This window comes from Salmo salar, chromosome ssa17, assembly GCF_905237065.1.
Source record: "Salmo salar chromosome ssa17, Ssal_v3.1, whole genome shotgun sequence".
Classification (NCBI taxonomy): domain Eukaryota; kingdom Metazoa; phylum Chordata; class Actinopteri; order Salmoniformes; family Salmonidae; genus Salmo; species Salmo salar.
Genome location: NC_059458.1, coordinates 8691960 through 8713730, shown reverse-complemented (window position 1 = coordinate 8713730; position 21771 = coordinate 8691960). Strand labels below are relative to the sequence as shown.

The following is a 21771-nucleotide window of genomic DNA, read 5'->3' as shown; positions in this document are numbered from 1 at the left end:
AATATTTAGACTTAGGGATGCCACCCGTTAGATAAAATACGGAACGGTTCCGTATTTCACTGACAGGAAAAACGTTTTGTTTTCGAGATGATAGGTCATTAATATGGTCGAATCCGGAAACTAAGGCTCGTATTTCTGTGTGTTATTATGTTATAATTAAGTCTATGATTTGATGTTTGATAGAGCAGTCTGACTGAGCGGTGGTAGGCACCAGCAGGCTCGTAAGCATTCATTCAAACAGCACTTTCGTGCGTTTGCCAGCAGCCCTTCGCAATTCTTCAAGTATTGTTCTGTTTATGACTTCAAGCCTATCAACTCCCAAGATTAGGTTGGTGTAACCGATGATAGCGCTAATAGCGTTTCAAATGTCACTCGCTCTGAGACTTGGAGTAGTTGTTCCCCTTCCTCTGCATGGGTAACGCTGCTTCAAGGGTGGCTGTTGTCGATGTGTTCCTGGTTCGAGCCCAGGTATGAGCGAGGAGAGGGACGGAAGCTATACTGTTACACTGGCAAAACAAAAGTGCCTATAAGAATATCCAATAGTCAAAGGTATATGAAATACAAATCGTATAGAGAGAAATAGTCCTATAATAACTACAACCTAAAACTTCTTACCTGGGAATATTGAAGACCACCAGCTTTCATATGTTCTCATGTTCTGAGCAAGGAACTTAAACGTTAGCTTTCTTACATGGCACATATTGCACTTTTACTTTCTTCTCCAACACTGTGTTTTTGCATTATTTAAACCAAATTGAACATGCTTCATTATTTATTTGAGGCTAAATTGATTTTATTGATGTATTATATTAAGTTAAAATAAGTGTTCATTCAGTATTGTTGTAATTGTAATTATTACAAATAATTAAATAAAAATGTTTTTAAAAAAATGTGTTAAAAAAATCGGCATCGGCTTTTTTTGGTCCTCCAATAAATCGGTATCGGTGTTGAAAAATCATAATCGGTCGACCTCTACTAGGTACAGTGAGGGAAAAAAGTATTTGATCCCCTGCTGATTTTGCACGTTTGCCCACTGACAAAGAAATGATCAGTCTATAATTTTAATGGTAGGTTTATTTGAACAGTGAGAGACAGAATAACAACAAAAAAATCCAGAAAACGCATGTCAAATGTTATAAATTGTTTGCATTTTAATGAGGGAAATTCTGTCTATCGCTGTTCAAATAAACCTACCATTAAAATTATAGACTGATCATTTCTTTGTCAGTGGGCAAATGTACAAAATCAGCAGGGGATCAAATACTTTTTTCCCCTCACTGTATTACCTCACTGCTGGAGGTAGAACCACAAGCATTTTGCTGCTACGATAACATCTGCAAAATATGTGTACACGACCAATAAAATTTGATCTGGTAAGGTTTGAGGAAAGGGAGACTGCCCAGTGAGTAGGGTCACAAACTGGTTTAACCTCTCTTGGGTAGGGGGCAGTATTTACACCTCTGAATGAAAAGCGTGCCCAAAGTAAACTGCCTGTTACTCAGGCCCAGAAGCTAGGATATGCATATAATTGGTAGATTTGGATAGAAAAACTAAAGTTTCTAAAACTGTTACAATAATGTCTTTGAGTATAACAGAACTTGTATGGCAGGCAAAACCCCGAGGACAAGCCATCCAGGGGAAAAAAAATTGAGGTCATAGGATTTTCCAATTGTTTTCTATGGGATACCCTTATTATTAGGAACCTGGTTGCAGTTCCTATGGCTTCCACTAGATGTCAACAGTCTTGAGATTTTTTCGATGTTTTTCTTTAGAGAAATTAAGAAGTAGGGCTATTCATTGTAAGTGTCACTCCAGGGGGACTACTGTTTTGATGCTCGTGAACCGGAGCGCGCTCACGTTGTTTTTATCCGGTATTGGAAACAGTTTATTCCGTCTTAAATTTTAATAGATTATTTACGTTTTAGGGTACCTGAGGTTGGATTAGGAACGTTGTTTGAAATGTTTGGACCAAGTTTACAGGTAACTTATTAGATACTTTGTAGGCATGTTGGACGAGTTGAAACCGGTGTATTTCTGAATCAAACGTGCCAAATAAATGGACATTGTTGGGACATAAAGAAGGACATTATCGAACAAAAGGAGCATTTGTGATGTTTCTGGGACATTTTGGAGTGCCAACTGAAGAAGATCTTCAAAGGTAAGGCATGAATTCTATCGCTATTTCTGACTTTTGTGGCACACCTGCCTGGTTGAAATATGATTTTCATGTGTTTGTATGCAGGGTGCTGTCCTCAAATAATCGCATGGTTTGCTTTCGCCGTAAAGCCTTTTTGAAATCTGACACAGCGGCTGGATTAAAAAGACATTAAGCTTTATTTTGATGTATAACATATTTTCAAGAATGTTAAATATTTCAATTTGATATTTTTGAATTTCGCGCTCTACAATTTCACCGGATGTTGGCCAGGTGGGACGCTACCGTCCCACCTGCCCATAAGAAGTTAATGTGGTTTCCTTGTCACTTCAACCAGGAAATGTGATGACTTCGAATTAACATGGAAAACTGATTGGATTTGCAAAAAGTCATCAACGTAGAAGGTTTTGGGGAAATTGTTGTCTTCACTCAACTTTAAAACTAAATCCAATTTCATGGTTAACATTTCTGCTGATTTCACATTGAACTCAAATGTAAATCAAAACTAGCCGTTGAACTGATGTCTTTGCCCAGTGGGTAGATCTGCAGTTAGCTGAAACATCTGCTTGTCAGTCATGTAATTTTCTTCTGTATATTTACACTAGTGGAAAGGTACACCTCCCTTGTGATGTGTGTGCAAGATCAGAGTCTTAGTTCTGCTCTACAAGAAATCAATGGTGTAGAACAGGGTTCTCCAACTTTTGATCCAGCCCTGCAGTTACTGACAAACCTGATTCAGCTAATTCCGGTCCAGAGAGACAACCTTTAGTTTAATATTTTAATAATGTGCATTACTGCAGGGCTGGATCAAAAGTCTGCACACCAAATGATTGGAGTTGGAGAACCCTGTAGATTGGGTAAGATAGCACATGACGCTCCTATACCCACATTATCATCCCAACCCAAACCATATTGCTTGGATATTTTCTTTTCACATGGCTAGGTCCAGTCACTAAAAGCAAGCTGAGCTGGCCCCATAACATATCTGTTTCCAGCCCAAAGTGAATATAGGCATAGTTAGCTTGCCATGCCCCACTCAAATCATGCTGGAAAGAAGCAGTTCGTAACAAAAGCAGGCTGGCCATCGTCCCAGTCAGTACTCACTGGAAAGCGAGCCAAAAGAGCACGGTTCAGGTTGACACAATAGTGTGAAAAAGGTTTTTGTTATAGAAAGACTACAATGACCCAATTCCACTTTGTGACAACTGCTGATGTATAAAGGATTTTAGAATGTGTTTGAAATTTGACCCAGTTCCATGTCGCGCCCCCCGTCCTCTACTTATCACTTAGCTGTTAAGTGTCTTAAATGTGAAGAAATTGGAAGAGAGGCCTAGGTGGAGCAATCCCTATATTGCTTTTAGACCTACCCGCTACTCTGATGTGTGAACACTCTCCCCTCGCACTCTCTCTAAACCACTCTCCATCCCTCTGCAAACAATTGGGGGGGGGCCTGGGGAGCAGCCAAATCCCACTGCAGTCTTATAAATCAGACTGTTTGGCATGGAAAGGTTAGAAAGAGCGAGAGAGAAAGCAACAAAGCGAGAGACGAAAGAGGGCGGGATATAAATGGACAATGAGGCTTTGTGCGTATGAGGTTCAAGGAAGGTGATGTACGTAAGGTGTATAAACTATGAGCACCAGTGGAGTAGGGTGAAGTTGCCCCTAGACCCTGATCTTAGTGCAGGAAATACAAAGCTGACCCAAAGTTTAAGGTTAGGATTGGGGGTGGGAAAGCAGATCCTAGATATGTACCTTGGGAAAACTTTACCCTGGAGCACAAACCAGTCGGGAGAGGTAGAACAGTAATGATTAACGGTTTTCCTAGGTGCAGGGTTCACAGAGACAGACAGAGACAGAATAATATAACAAAGGAGTAGTGGACATGAGACAGGGCTTTCCCTGAGCCACCTGCTCCATCGCTTGCCTCTGCCCACTCTCATCCATCGCCAGCATTGCAATCTCATCTATCGGCTGGCCAGCCTGCCGGCAGTAATCTGGGTGGGGGATTACGCTGAGCTGCCTGGCCGAGATATCCCACAGAGGGCCCAATCCACACGGATACCACCCATGGTACCCTCCTGCTGCTGTCACAAGATAGTGTTGTCTCTACTGCACCATCGAACTAGATATTGCATGTAAAGTACCCCACATAGGTCTGTGTTACCTCCAATATGGTCCTATGTACTGTTGTCGTAAGAACACAGTAAAAAGGCTAATACAGTTGATATAAGATTAATTTGGGGAAATGCAGGAATAACAGTCCCGGCTCGCTACATCAAGAGTTTTCCCCCCCAAACGGCCAACAAACAATTTATACCTGTGCAATTAATGGTCAACCGCGGCACACCAAATGTAAAGTGATAGCACATCGGGCAATTCTCTGGGAGAATCGGGAAGAAAGGAGCAGTCAGGCATTTGACCAAAGTCTAATTCACAAAAAAATGGCAGTACTCCCCAATGTAAATATACCTTAATCCAAAGCTTGGTACTGCTGGTACTAGCCTTACTAGCAGAGCACATGGGAGACTGCTCTCATCAATCACACCTTTGGAGCTGGTGCACTGGTTAGTGATCCCAGTTGCACACATCTCCACCGGCAAAAGTTGATACCATGGAAACTAGAACACGCATTACAATAGGTCCAGCCACCGCCTGAAAACACAGGGAAGATTTGCCTCATCCTGAAAGTGGGCCATGAAACAGACAGTGTCCGTTTCTGAAAATAAAAAGTCAGTCAATCCTATACCCACGCATAATCTTTGGACTGCGCCTAGCCAGCTGGTTGCTGGTACTAGTAGGAACGTACTGTCGACATACTTACACAGAGACAAGAAGCCACGTTGATTGTTTTTCTATGATAGTGAGTAAGGGAAGCAGACCTGGGTATATTGCATTAACAGAAATTACGGTAACTAAACAAACATTGTAGATTAGAAATGGGAATTAAATGGTAAATGTACTACTGGAGTGCCATCCCCGCAGCATCCGCAATGGATTAGTCCACTGAGAAAGGTGTCAAAGACCTGCAATTTTTTTTTTTAACTAAAAAACAGTATCGGTCAACCAACAGCCTACCAACCAAAAAAAATGGGGTCAGCCCTACACAGGACAAAAAGTTATTTGAATTAAATCATGGCCTCATTTCAGTCGGGTGACCTCGTTCAGTGACCTATATTGAAACCAGACAAAACATACCGGGTCTATATCACACATGATCTTTGCTCCATATTGTATCTAAGATCCACAGTCTCAGTCAGTATTGACTCGTTCGGTTAAACAGAAAACTTGCCTGGTACCTATTGTCCAGTGAGAATGTGTCAATGTGCTATTATTGGTGGGTCACTGACCATTCCTCTAGCTTGACCAATGGGTATAGGGTTCTTCCCATTGGATTGCATGGGGATCTCGTGGGTTTTGACTAGGAGTTATAATTCTTCCGGCTGGGTCCACCTTCTGCTTTGTCATTCTATTAGCATGAAAACACACATGCACACCCGGACCTCATATGCATGCACGTGCAGTGGCGTACATACACACACCCCGAAGAACAAGTGTATAATATCATCATCATCATCATCACACACACACCACACACACACACAGATTTCATCCTCCCGGGCCCTGTTCTGTGAACCAGTCCCACAATCCCGGGGCGGCATTAATTGTGGCTCTCTTATCTGAGTGTCCCAGGCCTGCCACTGGGATCTGCTTCAGACCTAGGGAGACCCTCTGGCGGAGCGAGTGTCGCCCGAGATCCGCTATTATGTCTGGAGAGTGTCCTCTGCCCGTCTCTACCCACCAGAGACACAGGGTGCGTCTGAAATGGCACCCTATTCCCCATGTAGTGCACTACTAGTACAACACTATGGTCTGTCTAGCTCCCTGGCTGTGTTTGAAATGTGTGCTCTGGTCAAAAGTTGTGCACTCTAAAGGGAATAGGATGCCATTTTAGATGCAGCCAGGCCGTATAGAGACAGACCATAAACAGATCGATAAGAATGACAGACAGATACTGAGTAGACAGACACATCAACAATGACTGGGGAGGAAAGAGAAATAGCCAGAGGCCTTGTATAAAAACATAGACAGACTGACTTACAAACAAATAAGTAAAAATACTTTGAATACTACTTAAGTAGTTTTCTTGGAGATCTATCTATCTATCTATCTATCTATATCTATATCTATATCTATATCTATATATATACTATATATATATATATATATATATATATATACACACACACACACACACAATTAATATACTCCACTACATTCCTAAAGAAAATATGTACTTAACACCCATTTTCCCTGACACCCAAAAGAACTCGTTACATTTCAAATGCTCAGGCACACCAGCAATATGGTCCAATTCAGGCACCCATCATCGCTACTGCCTCTGATCTGGTGGATACTAAACACATATTGCGTAAGTAAATTGTGTCTGAATGTTGGAGTGTGCCCCTGGCTGTCCTTAAATCAAAAGGAAAAAAAATGTAAATTGTGCCATCTGGTTTGCACAATAAGGAATTTGATGAATAGCATGTACTTTTACTCAAGTCTGACAACTGTACTTTTTCCACCACTTTTCTTAAGTACCTTAAAAAACCAATACTTTTACTCAAATAGTATTTTACTGGGTGACTCAGTCATTTTTTATTAAGGCATCTTTACTTTTACTCAAGTTAGTAGTTTTTCCACCACTGCCCTGGAGGACAGAGCCTTGTTCTGTTTGGAATATCAGTACATGTGCTTGGTCTTTGGAGTGTGCATCTCTGTGTGTGTGCACGTTTATGAGTGTGTGTGTAATGTTATCGGTGCTAGTCTCTGGGACCGGATCCTCTGGTAGGTTGGATGTGGGAGTGTGTTACAGTGATTAGAGGGCAGTCAGCCCTTCATTTCCCTCACACCCTGCCTGCCAACATTCCAATTACACCCTGCACCCGGAACGGAAGACTGGTTGCCGTGGCCATGACGTAGATGTCTTTTCCCATCTGGTCGAGATGTGCTACTGTGTCCCTATGACAACAGTTGACAACCTCATTGTCAACCAATAAGACTGGCTGTAACATAACAAAATGTGGAAAAGGTCAGGGGTCTGAATACTTCCCGAATGCACTGTATTGTCTTTAACTAGGCAAGTCAGTTAAGAACAAATTCTTATTTACAATGACAGCCTACCCCCTGTACTGTGTGTGTGTGTGTGTAATAAAAAAATATATATATATATATAAATAAGTCAAAAGTTTTGAGACACCTACTCATTCAAGGGTTTTTCTTTATTTTTTTACTATTTTCTACATAGTAGAATAATAGTGAAGACATCAAAACGATAAAAAAAAAAACACATGGAAATCATGTAGTAACCAAAAACTGCTAAACAAATCTAAATATATTTTACATTTGATATTCTTCAAAGTAGCCACCCTTTGCATTCTCTCAACCAGCTTCATGAGGTAGTCACCTGGAATGCATTTCAGCTAACAGGTGTGCCTTGGTAAAAATGTATTTGTGGAATTTCTTTCCTTCTTAATGCGTTTGAGCCAATCGGTTGTGTTGTGACAAGGTAGGGGTGGTATACAGAATATAGCCCTATTTAGTAAAATACCAAGTCCATATTATGGCAAGAACAGCTCAAATAAGCAAAGAGAAAAGACAGTCAATTACAGTGCACTCGCAAAAACCATCAAGCTCTATGATGAAACTGGCACTCATGAGGACCGCCACAGGAAAGGAAGACCCAGCGTTACCTCTGCTGCAGAGGACCAGCCGTCAGTCAAGTACAAGTACGACTCAAATAAGTACGCTACAGAGAGTCAAGTAACAAGTACAAGACGAAGAAACAGAAGAAACAGAAGAAACAGAAGAAACAGACGAAACAGAAGAAAGACGAAACAGACGAAACAGAAGAAACAGACGAAACAGACGAAGAAGAAGAAACAGACGAAGAAGAAGAAACAGACGAAGAAACAGACGAAGAAACAGACGAAGACGAAGAAACAGAAGAAACAGACGAAGACGAAGAAACAGAAGAAACCGAAGAAACAGAAGCAGAAGAAACCGAAGAAGAAGAAACAGAAGAAGAAGAAACAGAAGAAGAAGAAACAGAAGAAGAAGAAACCGAAGAAGAAGAAACCGAAGAAGAAGAAACCGAAGAAGAAGAAACAGAAGAAGAAGAAACAGAAGAAGAAGAAACAGAAGAAGAAGAAACAGAAGAAGAAGAAACAGAAGAAGAAGAACTTGCTTGGTCCAAGAAACAAGCGCAATGGCCATTAGACTGATGGAAATGTGTCCTTTGGTCTGATGAGTCCAAATTTGAGATTTCTGGTTCCAACCGCTGAGTCTTTGTGAGATGCAGAGTAGGTGAATGGATGATCTCCGCATGTGGTTCCCAAAGTGAAGCATGGAGCAGGTGGTGTGATGGTGCCTTGCTGGTGACACTGATTTATTTACAATTCAAGATACACTTAACCAGCATGGCTACCACAGCATTCTGCAGCGATACGCCATCCCTTCTGGTTTGCGCTTAAATGTACTATCATTTGTTTTTCAACAGGACAATCACCCAACACACCTCCAGGCTGTGTAAGGGCTATTTGACCAAGGAGAGTGATAGAGTGCAGCATCAGATGACCTGTCCTCCACAATCACCCGACCTCAACCCAATTGAGATGGTTTGGGATGTGTTGGACCGCAGAGTAAAGGAAAAGCAGCCAACAAGTGGTCATATGTGGGAACTCCTTCAAGACTGTTGGAAAAGCATTCCAGGTGAAGCTGAATGAGAGAATGCCAAGAGTGTGCAAAGCTACATGATTACATGTGTTATTTCATATACAAAAATAAAGAAAAACTCTTGAATGAGGGCTTTTGACTGGTACTGCATGTGCATGTATATATACACACAGTCCAATTATTCAGAGCCCTTGACCTTTTCCACATTGATATTTAACCAATTTTAGAACAAGGCTGTAACAATCTACACACAATACCCCATAATCAAAGCGAACAGGTTTAGACATTTTTGCAAATAAAAAACAGAAATGCCTTTCACATTTTGATACGTTACAGCCTTATTCTAAAATGGATCAAATTGTTTTTTCCCCCTCAATCTACACACACACATCCCCCCCCATAATGACAATGCAAAAACAGGTTTTCGCTAATTTATAAAAATCACATTTAAATAAGTATTCAGACTCTTCACTCAGTACTTTGTTGAAACACCTTTGGCAGTGACTACAGCCTCGAGTCTTCTTGGGTATGACGCTACAAGCTTGGAACACCTGTATTTGGGGAGTTTCTCCCATTCTTCTCTGCAGATCCTCAAGCTCTGTCAGGTTGGATGGGGAGCGTTGCTGCACAGCTATTTCCAGGTCTCTCCAGAGATGTTCGTTCAGATTCAAGTCCGGAGTCTGGTTGGGCCATTCAAGAACATTCAGAGACTTGCCCCAAAGCCACTCCTGCGTTGTCTTGGCTGTGTACTTAGGGTCATTGTCCTGTTGGAAGGTGAATCTTCGCCCCAATCTGAGGTCCTGAGCAGGTTTTCATCAACGATCTCTGTACTTTGCGCCGTTCATCTTTGCCTCGATCCTGACTAGTCTCCCAGTCCCTGCCGCTGAGGAGTGGCTTCCGTCTGGCTACTACACCATAAAGGCCTGATTTGTGGAGTGATGCAGAGATGGGAGAACCTTCCAGAAGGACAACCATCTCCACAAAGGAATATTTACTGTTTATATGTAGATGCAGGAGCTCCACAAGAGGAATAGGAGCTCAAGCAGTAGAAAATGTGAGGTGTCTGTACTCAGATCCTGTCCACGTCAAGCACTGCTCCTTAACCCTTGCCAAATAGCCTACAGCTGTGTCTGTCCAGAGCTCACTGGTGTGGGAAACAGAGCCCAGATTGCAAGTCAAGCTTCAGGCTGGACCCAAGTTAATACGTTTCAAGTTAGTTGCAGTCAGGCCATGCGTAGCCAATGTGAATCATCGGATATTTATTTTGATCAGGATATTTTCTACCTGCAGGCTGCAAAATGTTCCTTTGTTGGCTTTATGTAAGCTATTTTTACATATAGAAGTTAATATTTTTATTTGTTTTAAGTATCCCCCCCCCAATTTCGTGATATCCAATTGGTAGTTGCAGTCTTGTCCGTACGGGAGTTGCAGCGATGGGACATAGGAGGCGAAGGCCAAGAGCCATGCGTCCTACGAAACACTACCCTGCCAAGAGTACTGCTTCTTGATACACTGCTTGCTTAACCCGGAAGCCAGACGCAGCAATGTGTCGGAGGAAAAAAAAAAACGTACGATTGGCAACCGTGTCAGCGTGCATGCACTGACCCGCCAGTCGTCGTCGCTAGAGCACAACGAGACAAGGACATCTCGGCCGGCCAAACCTTCCCCTAACCCGGACGATGCTGGGCAAGTTGTTCGCCCCCTCATGGGTCTCCCGGTCATGGCCGGCTGCCACAGCCCGGGATCGAACCCGGGTCTATAGTGACACTTCAAGCACTGCGATGCAGTGCCTTAGACCGCTGCACCACTCAGGAGGCCAGAAGTAACTTTTTAGGTTTGGATCATTTTCATTTTGATTAACCACCACAATGATTGAGATATGAAGATGTTATTAGAAATTAAATTAATCTGTTGCATGCAAACACGCATATGAAAACTATAACTGGCAATCAGATCTGTAGAAATTGTAAGATAAACTGGCATTCCACATGAGAAAGGTTGCCGATTCCTCATGTAGCCTATTACCGGCCACTTAAGGGAGTAATGGCAGAATCTGCAAAAGTCAGCAGGAGAGTGAGAAGATTGGTTGGGTCAGGTAAATTTATTTTTTTCGTTCTGGTTATCCAGATCTATGGCTCCCTCTTGAGTCATTTGTGTCTTATTTCATCAAACAGTGCACTTAAAGCATCAAACAAGCTCAATGCATATTTGATTTTATTAAAACCCATAAAATTCTATGTAAAAAAATAAAAAATAATTAGACCAATCAATTATTCGAAAGAACAGACGACTTTTAATCGACCAACATTTGTTCCCGTCGGGAACAGCCCTAGTGCGTGTGTGTGAGAATGCCCATATATGCATTCGTGCACATGCATGCATGCGCACGTGTGTGTGTGTGTGTGTGTGTGTGTACACAAGCTAGGCTTGGGCGGTATACCGTATAATCGGGGTATTTGAAAAAAGCCACGATATGGTTTTTCAATACCGTCAAAACTATTTAGTTAACATTTTTTTATAAATATTTGTAGTTACTTAAGTACCTGCAGTCAACTTCTGCAATATGCTACGAGATGAAGAACATTGCGGAACACAGTCATTTGAGAAACAAGGCTGTTGAGTCTGCCAATAAGAATGCGGTGATTGACAGAGTCGAAAGCCTTGGCCAGGTAGATGAATACGGTTGCACAGTATTGTCTTTAATCTATGGTGGTTATGATATCGTTTAGGACCTTGAGCGTGGCTGAGGTGCACCCATGACCAGCTTGGAAACCAGATTGCATAGCGGAGATGGTACAGTGGGATTCAAAATGGTCAGTGGTGTGTTTGTCAACTTGGCTTTCAAAGATTTTAGAAAGGCAGGGTAGGATAGATATAGGCCTGTAACAGTTTGGGTCTAGAGTGTCACCCCCTTTCAAGGGCGGATGACTGTGGCAGCTTTCCAATCTTTAGGGATACGAAAGAGGTTGAACAGGCTAGTAATAGGGGTTGCAACAATTACGGTGGATCATTTTTAGAAAAAGAGGGTCCAGATTGTCTATCCCAGCTGATTTGTAGGGTTCCAGATTTTGCAGCTCTTTCAGAGCATCAGCTATCTCGATTTGGGTGAAGGAGAAAATGGGGAGGCTTGTGCAAGTTGCTGTGTGGGGGTGCAGAGATCAGAGCTGTTGACCGGGGTAAGGGTAGCCAGGAGGAAAGCATGGCCAGCCATAGAAAAATGCTTATTGAAATTCTCGATTATCGTAAATTACCGGTGTTGACAGGGTTTCCTAGCCTCGGTGCAGTGGGCAGCTGGGAGGAGGTGCTCTTATTCTCCATGGACTTTACAGTGTCCCAGAAATTTTGGGAGTTTGTGCTACAGGATGCAAATTTCTGTTTGAAAAAGCTAGCCTTTGCTTTCCTAACTGCCTGTGTATATTGGTTCCTAACTTCCCTGAAAAGTTGCATATCGCGGGGGCTATTCGATGCTAATGCAGTACGCCACAGGATTTTTTTTGTGCTGGTCAAGGGCAGTCAGGTCTGGAGTGAACCAAGGGCTATATCTGTTCTTAGTTCTCCATTTTTTGAATGGGGCATGCTTATTTAAGATGGTGAGGAAAGCACTTAAATAATAACCGGGCAGCCGCTACTGACGGAATGAGGTCAATATCCTTCCAGTATACCCGGGCCAGGTCGATTAGAAAGGCCTGCTCGCTGAAGTGTTTTTTTTGTGAGTGTTTGACAGCGATGACGGGTGGTCGTTTGAACGCGGACCCATTATGGATGCAGGCAATGATCGCTGAGATCCTGGTTGAAGACAGCAGAGGTGTATTTAGAGGGCAGCTTGGTCAGGATGATATCTATGAGGGTGTCCGTGTTTACAGATTTAGGGTTGTACCTGGAAGGTTCCATGATCATTTGTGTGAGATTGAGGGAATCTAGCTTAAATTGTAGGACGGCCGGGTTGTTAAGCATATCCCAGTTTAGGTCACCTAACAGTACAAACTCTGAAGATAAATGGGGGGCAATTAATTCACATATGGTGTCAGGGGTGTTTTTTTTAAAGTAGAAGCTCGAACTGATCGGGCATAGACCTGGATAGCATGACAGAACTCTGCACGCTAACTCCACCCCCTTTGGCAGTTCCATCTTGGCGGAAAATGTAGTTGGGGATGGAAATGTCAGAATTTGTGGTGGCCTTTCTAAGCCAGGATTTAGACACGGCTAGGAAATCAGGGTTGGCGGAGTGTGCTAAAGCAGTGAATAAAACAAACTTAGGGAAGAGGCTTCTGATGTTAACATGCATGAAACCAAGGCTTTTACGGTTACAGAAGTCAACAAATGATAGCGCCTGGGGAATAGGAGTGGAACTAGGGGCTACTCGGCCTGGGTTAACCTCTACATCACCAGCGGAACAGAGGAGGATAAGGGTATGGCTAAAGGCTACAACAACTGGCCGTCTAGTGCGTTGGCGATAGAGAATAAAAGGAGCAGACTTCTGGGCGCAGTAGAATAGATTCAAGGCATAATGTACAGACAAGGGTATGGTAGGATGTGAGTACAGTGGAGGTAAACCTAGGCGTTGAGTGACGATGAGAGGTTTTGTCTCTGGATGTACAAGTTGTAGGTCTCTGCAACTGTGTGGAACGAAAGACCCATCTAAGGCATTTTGAGCGGGACTGAAGGCTCTACAGAAATAGTTGAGTCAGGATGCTGTTCGGTTGTCACTACTACGCTAGGCGAGCAGGGAGCACAGCGTTCAGAAAAGCTAGCGGGCCGGGGTAGTAGCTGGTACTTCGGCGACATCCTAACAGAATAGGCTGTTGAGACCACATCGGGCTATCACGTCGGCAGTCCAGTCGTGATGGATTGGCAGGGCTCCGTGTCGACAATAAAGGGTCCAGGCCAATTGGCAAAGGAGGTACTGTAGCCCTAGAATTAGTTGTTATATGGGCCTAGCTCAAGGCTAGCTGGTGCTTGCTTCTGGACAGAGGCGTTAGCTAACAGTAACCACACGTTTGCAGATAGCCCAGCATCACAGGGCTAGCTAGTTAGACACCCAGCAAGTTTAGCACTCACCAAAGTCAGATTTACTATAAGAAAAATGTTATTACCTTTGGTGTTCTTCGTCAGAATGCACTCCCAGGACTTCTACTTCAATAACAAATGTTGGTTTGGTCCCAAATAATCCATTGTTATATCCAAATAGCGGCGTTTTGTTCGTGCGTTCAAGACACTATCCGAAAGGGTAAATAAGGGTGACGAGCATGGTGCATTTCGTGACAAAAAAAAAAAATCGAAATATTCCATTACCGTACTTCGAAGCATGTCAACCGCTGTTTAAAATCAATTTTTATGCCATTTTTCTCGTAAAAAAGCGATAATATTCCGACCGGGAAATCGTTTTTTTATTACAAAGAGAGTGAAAGTAAAAGCATGCTATCCCCTCATGCACGAGCCTCAGTCTGATGGCCCTCTGATAGAGCACTTGCCAAACGCACTAATGTGTTTCAGCCTGGGGATGGAATTACATCGTTCAGCTTTTTCCCGCCTTCTGAGAGCCCATGGGAGCCGTAGGAAGTGTCACGTCATGCCAGAGATCCCCTGTATTTGTTAGAGATGATCAAGGAGGGCAAGAAATGGTCAGACAGGCCACTTCCTGTAAGGAATCTTCTCAGGTTTTGGCCTGCCAAATGAGTTCTGTTATACTCACGACACCATTCAAACAGTTTTAGAAACTTTAGGGTGTTTTCTATCCAAAGCCAATAATTATATGCATATTCTAGTTACTGGGCAGGAGTAGTAACCAGATTAAAATCGGGTACGTTTTTTATCCGGCCGTGCAAATACTGCCCCCTAGCCCCAACAGGTTAAAAGGAACCACTAGCTTTCATATGTTCCCATGTTCTGAGCAAGGCACTTAAACATTAGCTTTCTTACATGGCACATATTGCACTTTTAGTCTCTTCTCCAACACTTTCATTATTTATTTGAGGCTAAACTGATTTTATTGATGTATTATATTAAGTTAAAATAAGTGTTCATTCAGTATTGTTGTAATTGTCATTATAAAAATATAAAAAAATTAATCGGACGATTAATCGGTATCGGCTCCGCTGGTCCTCCAATAATCGGTATCGGCGTTGAAAAATCATAATCGGTCGACCTCTAATTTGGTTTGCTGATTTAGTAGCTAGTTGGCTATCTAGCTACTGTATGTGGTTAGCTTCTTCCAAAAAGAATTCACTTTGAAAATGTTTTATTAAACTATGCAAGTCAGTTAAGAACAAATTCTTATTTACAATGACGGACTACCCTGGCCAAACCTTCTCCTAACCCGGACAACGCTAGGCCAATTGTGCGCCGCCCTATGGGACTCCCGATCACGGCCGGTTGTGTTACAGGCCGGGATCGAACCAGGGTCTGTAGTGACGCCACTAGCACTGAGATGCAGTGCCTTAGACAGCTGCGCCACTCAGGAGGCTTGGTAACAGAGAAATCCATCCTGTATCAAGAGCCTTGCTGGCTAATATTTGTTTTGTGCGTGCAGCAAACTGAGTAGCATTTTTGAGTCATGTATATTTTAGGTCGGAAACTGTAAAAAATGTTCGCAATGCGATCGTTAGCATTTTCTATGGGATTTTACAGGTACTTGTTAGCATTGCTAACCTTCGGATTACAGAGTATCAGTGGGGTTTGAAAACAGCACCCCTTGTGTTCAGTGACGGTGTTACCAATTATGCCAATATGGCACAAGGTCGGAATGAAAGTATAACATTCTGGATACCGCCCAAGCACTCTACCAAATGAGCCACAATGGAACAAGTCTACTATGTGAAGTCAATGTACGATACATGCTTGCATGTTTCCAAGAACAAGCTCCCCATACTGAGAAATAAGGTAATGTACGGGGTCAGCAGCATACCCTTGCAGTGACGCATTGCTTACCCGTCCCACATATCTTAGTGGGGCACTGAACACACACAATTAATCAAGTGAGATTAAAATGCACACACACGGGAGAGATGTACAAAATGAATCAAGTGCGAGACAAACACGCCCGGACACACACTCAAAATGTACACACACAGCCATGTTCCATTACTGTCACACACACACACACACAGTAGGCTATAAGCCTCCTCCTGCGTCACACAAATACAGGAAACCAACCCTAGGTAATGGTGGGGACAAGGAAACAGGAATTGGGAATAGCAGGGCACTGCCAAGAACATCCCACTCCTTCTTGACACCACACACACACACACGCTATGCTACTCACAGTTCAGCTAAGTTATTTAGTTCATGAAACAAAGAGGACCTTTTAGAGATATTAGATACTTCAGAACTGCAAACTATAAATCAACAACGCAATTTTGAGCAAGTGGATTAAATCGAAGCCCAAAATCAACATTTAGACCAGCACTGATTAAATTCTCCAAATGTCAGGTAATAGTTGATTGAAACTGTTGTAAAGCGATACGCATAACTCCCTTCACAGTACATGTAGCAATAAATATACACAAGGCCAATCAATATACAAAGGGACACTGTCGAGGGTTGAGCGAGGGAAGCGTTAGCCTGTCTTGGAGAAAAAGGCAGTAAAAAGAAAGATAAGGAGGGAATGAAAGGGAGGAATGGGAAAAAGAGAAGATATTGAATGAGGGAAGACTTAGGCCTGTTGCTTCTGAAGAAAGAGGCAGTGAAAAAAACTTGAATAAGGGAGGAATGAAAGGAAGAAAGCGTGAGAGCAGAGACAGGAATATCTCTGGGAGGCGGCGCTCTAATTATAGCGCGGGTGCCAGGGGACCGGGGAGGGCACCGCCGCCACCAAAACACAGGAGGAGGAGGGAAGAGGGGGATAAGGAGGGAGGAGAGGAGGTGGGCAAGGCAGGTAGCTCAATCATTTCAAAAAGAGACCCAACATGGGAGAAGGAGGGATAATTGATGAGGTGAGGAATAATTGCTCAATTTCAAATCAACCCCTAGCCCCCTACTCCCTATCCACTCCTGTCGACCTGAGAGGATTGGATGGTTAGATCGGTGGAATCAATATGGCTATATTTACACCCTAGCTAAATGAAAAGGTAAAAGTAAGCCATTACCAATACCTAACAAATTCTTTCATAAACAGTCAGCTCTATAGGAGTGTCTAGGCGTGTAGCCTGTACACGGTAGGGGCTAGGGGTTGATTTGGAATTCAGAAAATACATGTTTTAGAGTATTTGATTGCTTTGGGAGACATTTGATCAAGTAGGACAAGTCAATCAAGAATAAAGGAGGCTGACTGAAGAAGGAGTGGCCATTTTGTTGTCAGAGGGACTGTGTTGCATAATTCCTAAGACACATGCTGCTGTGTTTGTGTGATTATGTATTGGCTTTGTTGTGTAGAGTGAGTGTGCATGTGTATCTAACTGTCTGTGTGTATGTCAGGAGCATGTTGCCATCGGATGTATTATTAATTAATATATCCACGTGGGCTCAATCAACGGGTCACACAGATCACTGTCCCATACGTCGATGTACATCACATTGACTGCCCTCCCCCTCTTTCCATCGCGCTCCTACTCTCTGCAGCTATATGTTAACGGTGGACTATGTCTACATCCCAAATGGCACTGTACTCCTTATGTAGTGCGCTACTTTTTACCGGAGCCCTATTGGAAAGGCGACATAAGGAATAGGGTGCCATTTTGGATTAATTCTATAAAACTATAAGCCACAGAGAGTCAGCCCCCTAAAAACTGAAATCATCACGAACGACCTCCACCAGGCTCTTTGACTGCGCTTGGTCGCTCAGACGATCAAGTTCCAGGATTGTATGAGGGAACGTGAAGGTCAGACACACACACACACACACACACACACACACACACACGACTCGCCACTGGCCACGTCAGTCACGCAGCGTCCATGACGGTGACACTGACAGTTAAGACGTGATCCACTGGCCTGTACAGGGCAGCGGTGGGGTTGCCATAGCAGCAGGGCTATAGGGCGCGTTCCAGGTCATCCAGGTCGTCATTATTGCAGATTATCAGAACTCACAAAGCCTAGAGAAGTGTTTAATGATTCAGGTGCTACTTTATTATGATAGAGTAGTCTGAGATGTGCAGCATGACTGCAAAAAGACAACCTGGAACACACCCATTCTCTCCTGGTTGGAGGTGGGGTCCCTGATAACTCTCATCCAGGTTTCATTGGGGAGCAGCACCTGCACAGAACCAATGATCTGTACAGATGAGGGATTGTGAAGAGTGGGGTTTGAGTCGCTTCTCAATCTAGCCCATCCTGATGTTGTGAGAGCTTCTAAATGTGGTCTGTACCAGACACTGCTGCACATTTCATATCAGATGATACAGTGATATCATGATATATTTGCTCTGTAAAGCTCTTCATGGTCGTGTTTATTAGGGCACACCGTTGCAAAATGTTTTGCAACAGAATGTGAAAACAAACGTCTCTCATTGGACAAGTTCAGGTAGTCACTCACTGTTTCACTCCATTTCATGCCAACTGAACAGCAAGATAGAGATAACCAGCCATGGATGCAATCTGAAAGGCCAATTTACAGCGCACAAAGCCGGCCTTACACCACCATGCCAGGTCCTTTTACTGATCAGCTCTCCTGAAAACCTGCCATGTCATTAAAGGGATAGGTGACATGACCTTTTCAGACAAACCCATTACTTAAAAGTGAGGATGTCCAGTGTGGCTACATGGGAGAGAAAGAGGGTACAAAATACAACAAATCCTGAAAGGGGAGGAACATCCCAACGTGGGGAGAACAACATAAACGTACCATGACAACGCCATAAAGGGCCAGGAATTTCTATCTGGCAGGCAGAAAAAGAGGCACCGCCACCAAAACATAAAAAGGGGCTTAAAATGGAGGATGGTTGGCATGGCTTGAGAAACATCCCAAAACAGAGACAATGAATGGCACACAACAACAAACCATTACAAGGGTAGGAATTGTAGAGACTAACATAGAGCTAATTGTCCCTTTAATGCGCTATTGGAAACTGGCGCTTTAAATGGGTGGTTGGATGAAGCTGCAACATGAGCAGTGGATGCCAAAGGGAGACAATGGGTATAATGTACGCTAATGGGTGAGAGGCTGTGTTGCCCTGGGCTTGAATGACTGCAGTGCATTGACAGACTGCCTGGGTTGCTCGTCGACCAAGGATGGGAAACTGAAATTCTGCTCCTACACTCCAGTCTGTATAGAGGTCGGATTAACAAGAGAGCCCTGCCCTTTGTCCTTAGACTGTTCAATTTGTGGCTTATACATGTGTATATCAAGTAATAAAGCATTATAAACTACATCAGCTTTCTTTTCCCAACAAAAATTTAAGGAATTAATTGTCAATTATTGACAACCCACAATATGGGAAATACCAACTAACTATGAACTTCTGTATTGGGAGGTTTGAAAATCAACTTCATAGACTATTTGGCATTTAATTGACTGAAATGATCTTAATATGTTGAAATATCACCAACACCCTTTGGCTATATTGAACTAAGATTAAGAACAACTGATACATATAGTCAGAAACATTAGGGGTAATACGTATAACAACTAGCTATGTTAGAGGTGTATGGATGTGAGAAGGCCTAGTAAAACCTGAGTGACATTGAAATATTGAACTTGAGGTGTGAGAAGAGTAATGCTTATTGTGTGGGTAGCCTAGCTAGCCCACAGACCCGCATCTTTCAAGTATCACCCATATCAAATGTATCCGCTTACTGACTGGTATCATTTGTTCAAATTCAAACCGCAGTACCCACACACAGGCATACCAAATGTAGCGTTTGTGTTACACTGTAAGACTATAAGAATGTCGTGAAAGGCCACATTCACACCGACATGGAATAGCGCCTGACAGAGAGAGAGAGATGATCGGTGATTGTGTGCAACCTCTCCACACCAGGGCCAATTCCAGACAACTCATGACTTTAACAGACATTTTAGCAGGGTATTTTCTTGAAACGGTTAGATAAGTTGTGATAAATAAATAAAAAAAGGTAGCCAGCCTATCGGTTGAAATGTTAACCTAATGGTGTGTCCCTGCGTTCCCGAGCCTCTGGGTTCATGGAATGCTGCAGTGCACCGCCGCCATCTTACTTCTGTCTCACTACATTATCTTTATTCTCTAGTTTAACATGAAACAGGTTGACGTAGGGAAAACATAGGCGATTTTACCCTTATCCATGGGCGCAATGTGCAGAATTAATGGGTCATAGGTCTACTCGTTGGCTCTTTTTAGGGAATAGCCTGTGTCTTTAGGCTACAGAAAGCTAAATCTAAGGGAAAGAATAACCCACTATAACGTTAAATGTTTACTTTCACGCCCACCACCAAAATATACCATCGAGCCATGGGGGAAAAAAACACTACACAAATGGCTACAAAATGGTGATCATATTACCCATCATCTCCGGATACAACAATCAATATTGCCACTAGAGAAACCTGTTTAGACTAGGCTGTTTTGAAGTGTAATTACGCACAGAAACAAAAATCACGTTCGTTTACAGAGGTGACACAGGAATCTCAGCCGTAGCCTAGATTGGAACGATTCATCAGGTCTTCCTTTCTGTGTAAAATAAGTCATTATTTCTCATCTTGAACTGTGAAAAATAAAACTTATCCATAGGCTATAAAACTAGATTTCAATTCAAGCAATGGCAGAAATATAGCAGTTTATAACAGTACTGGGCAAAAGGGGATCTAAACACGGGCTATGCTACTTCTATGATTTCGAGTCAGACTAAATTCGATAAAAAGCTGTCCAACATGTATTCAGGCGTGGAATATGTTCACAGCCTTGCTGAATGTCTGGTTTCATTTTGTTCTATTCATGCGTAATTAGCCCCCATGGTTTGGAATCACCCGGCTCCCGCAATAGCAGAGGAAGAGAAGAATAGCCATGGAGCTCAGCCTTGTCCCGACTATCTTTACCCAGTTTCTTACCTCAACTGCTAACGCCGTGGTCGCAACAACCAGCAGCATCAAAGCCATACGGTCCCCCATGCCGTATTATTGTCACAACGCGTCCTATGTACGGTGTATTATTCTATGTTCCGTCAGTATGTATTCAGAGCTCGTCTCCGTGGCAGTGCCGCTGACTGTGTTTGTTTAATGGAGAACGATACCGAGGCTGCTCGAGCACCAAGTCACCTGACCCGACAACGAATGAACGGAATTATTAGCGAGAGGCCCAAAAAATCTGAGGATAGCTCTGGGTGTGGCCCCGATGGGGGCTAAACACTGAATTTAGCATTTTTCAAACAGCTGAAACAGATTTTCCCTGCAATCTAGAGCCATAATAATTATGCTTAATTCTATGTAAAAAAAAATTATACACTGCTCAAAAAAATAAAGGGAACACTTAAACAACACATCCTAGATTTGAATGAAAGAAATCATCTTATTAAATACTTTTTTCTTTACATAGTTGAATGTGCTGACAACAAAATCACACAAAAATAATCAATGGAAATCCAATTTATCAACCCATGCAGGTCTGGATTTGGAGTCACACTCAAAATTAAAGTGGAAAACCACACTACAGGCTGATCCAACTTTGATGTAATGTCCTTAAAACAAGTCAAAATGAGGCTCATCCCTACTGCCTCTGATCTGGAGGACTCACTAAACAGAGAACATCCCTGGTCGTCCCTACTCCCTCTGATCTGGAGGACTCACTAAACAGAGAACATACCTGGTCATCCCTACTGCCTCTGATCTGTACGACTCACTAAACAGAGAACGTCCCTGGTCATCCCTCTGCCTCTGATCTGTACACTCATAAACAGAGAACATCCCTGGTCATCCCTACTCCCTCTGATCTGGAGGACTCACTAAACAGAGAACATACCTGGTCATCCCTACTGCC

The 21771-nt window shown here is 42.9% G+C and overlaps 1 protein-coding gene across 5 annotated transcripts in view; it reads right to left on the bottom strand.

Annotated features, from left to right (window-relative positions):
• appa (amyloid beta (A4) precursor protein a) overlaps positions 1-21120 on the bottom strand; it is a 48947-nt gene extending 27827 nt beyond the window's left edge. For all 5 annotated transcript variants that reach the window (XM_014151318.2, XM_014151319.2, XM_014151320.2 and 2 more), the window contains exon 1: positions 20847-21120. In XM_014151318.2, the coding sequence (XP_014006793.2) occupies positions 20847-20906 (60 nt within the window). In that variant the 5' untranslated portion in view covers positions 20907-21120. The remainder of the gene's footprint in view (positions 1-20846) is intronic.
• Positions 21121-21771: the final 651 nt, after the last annotated feature.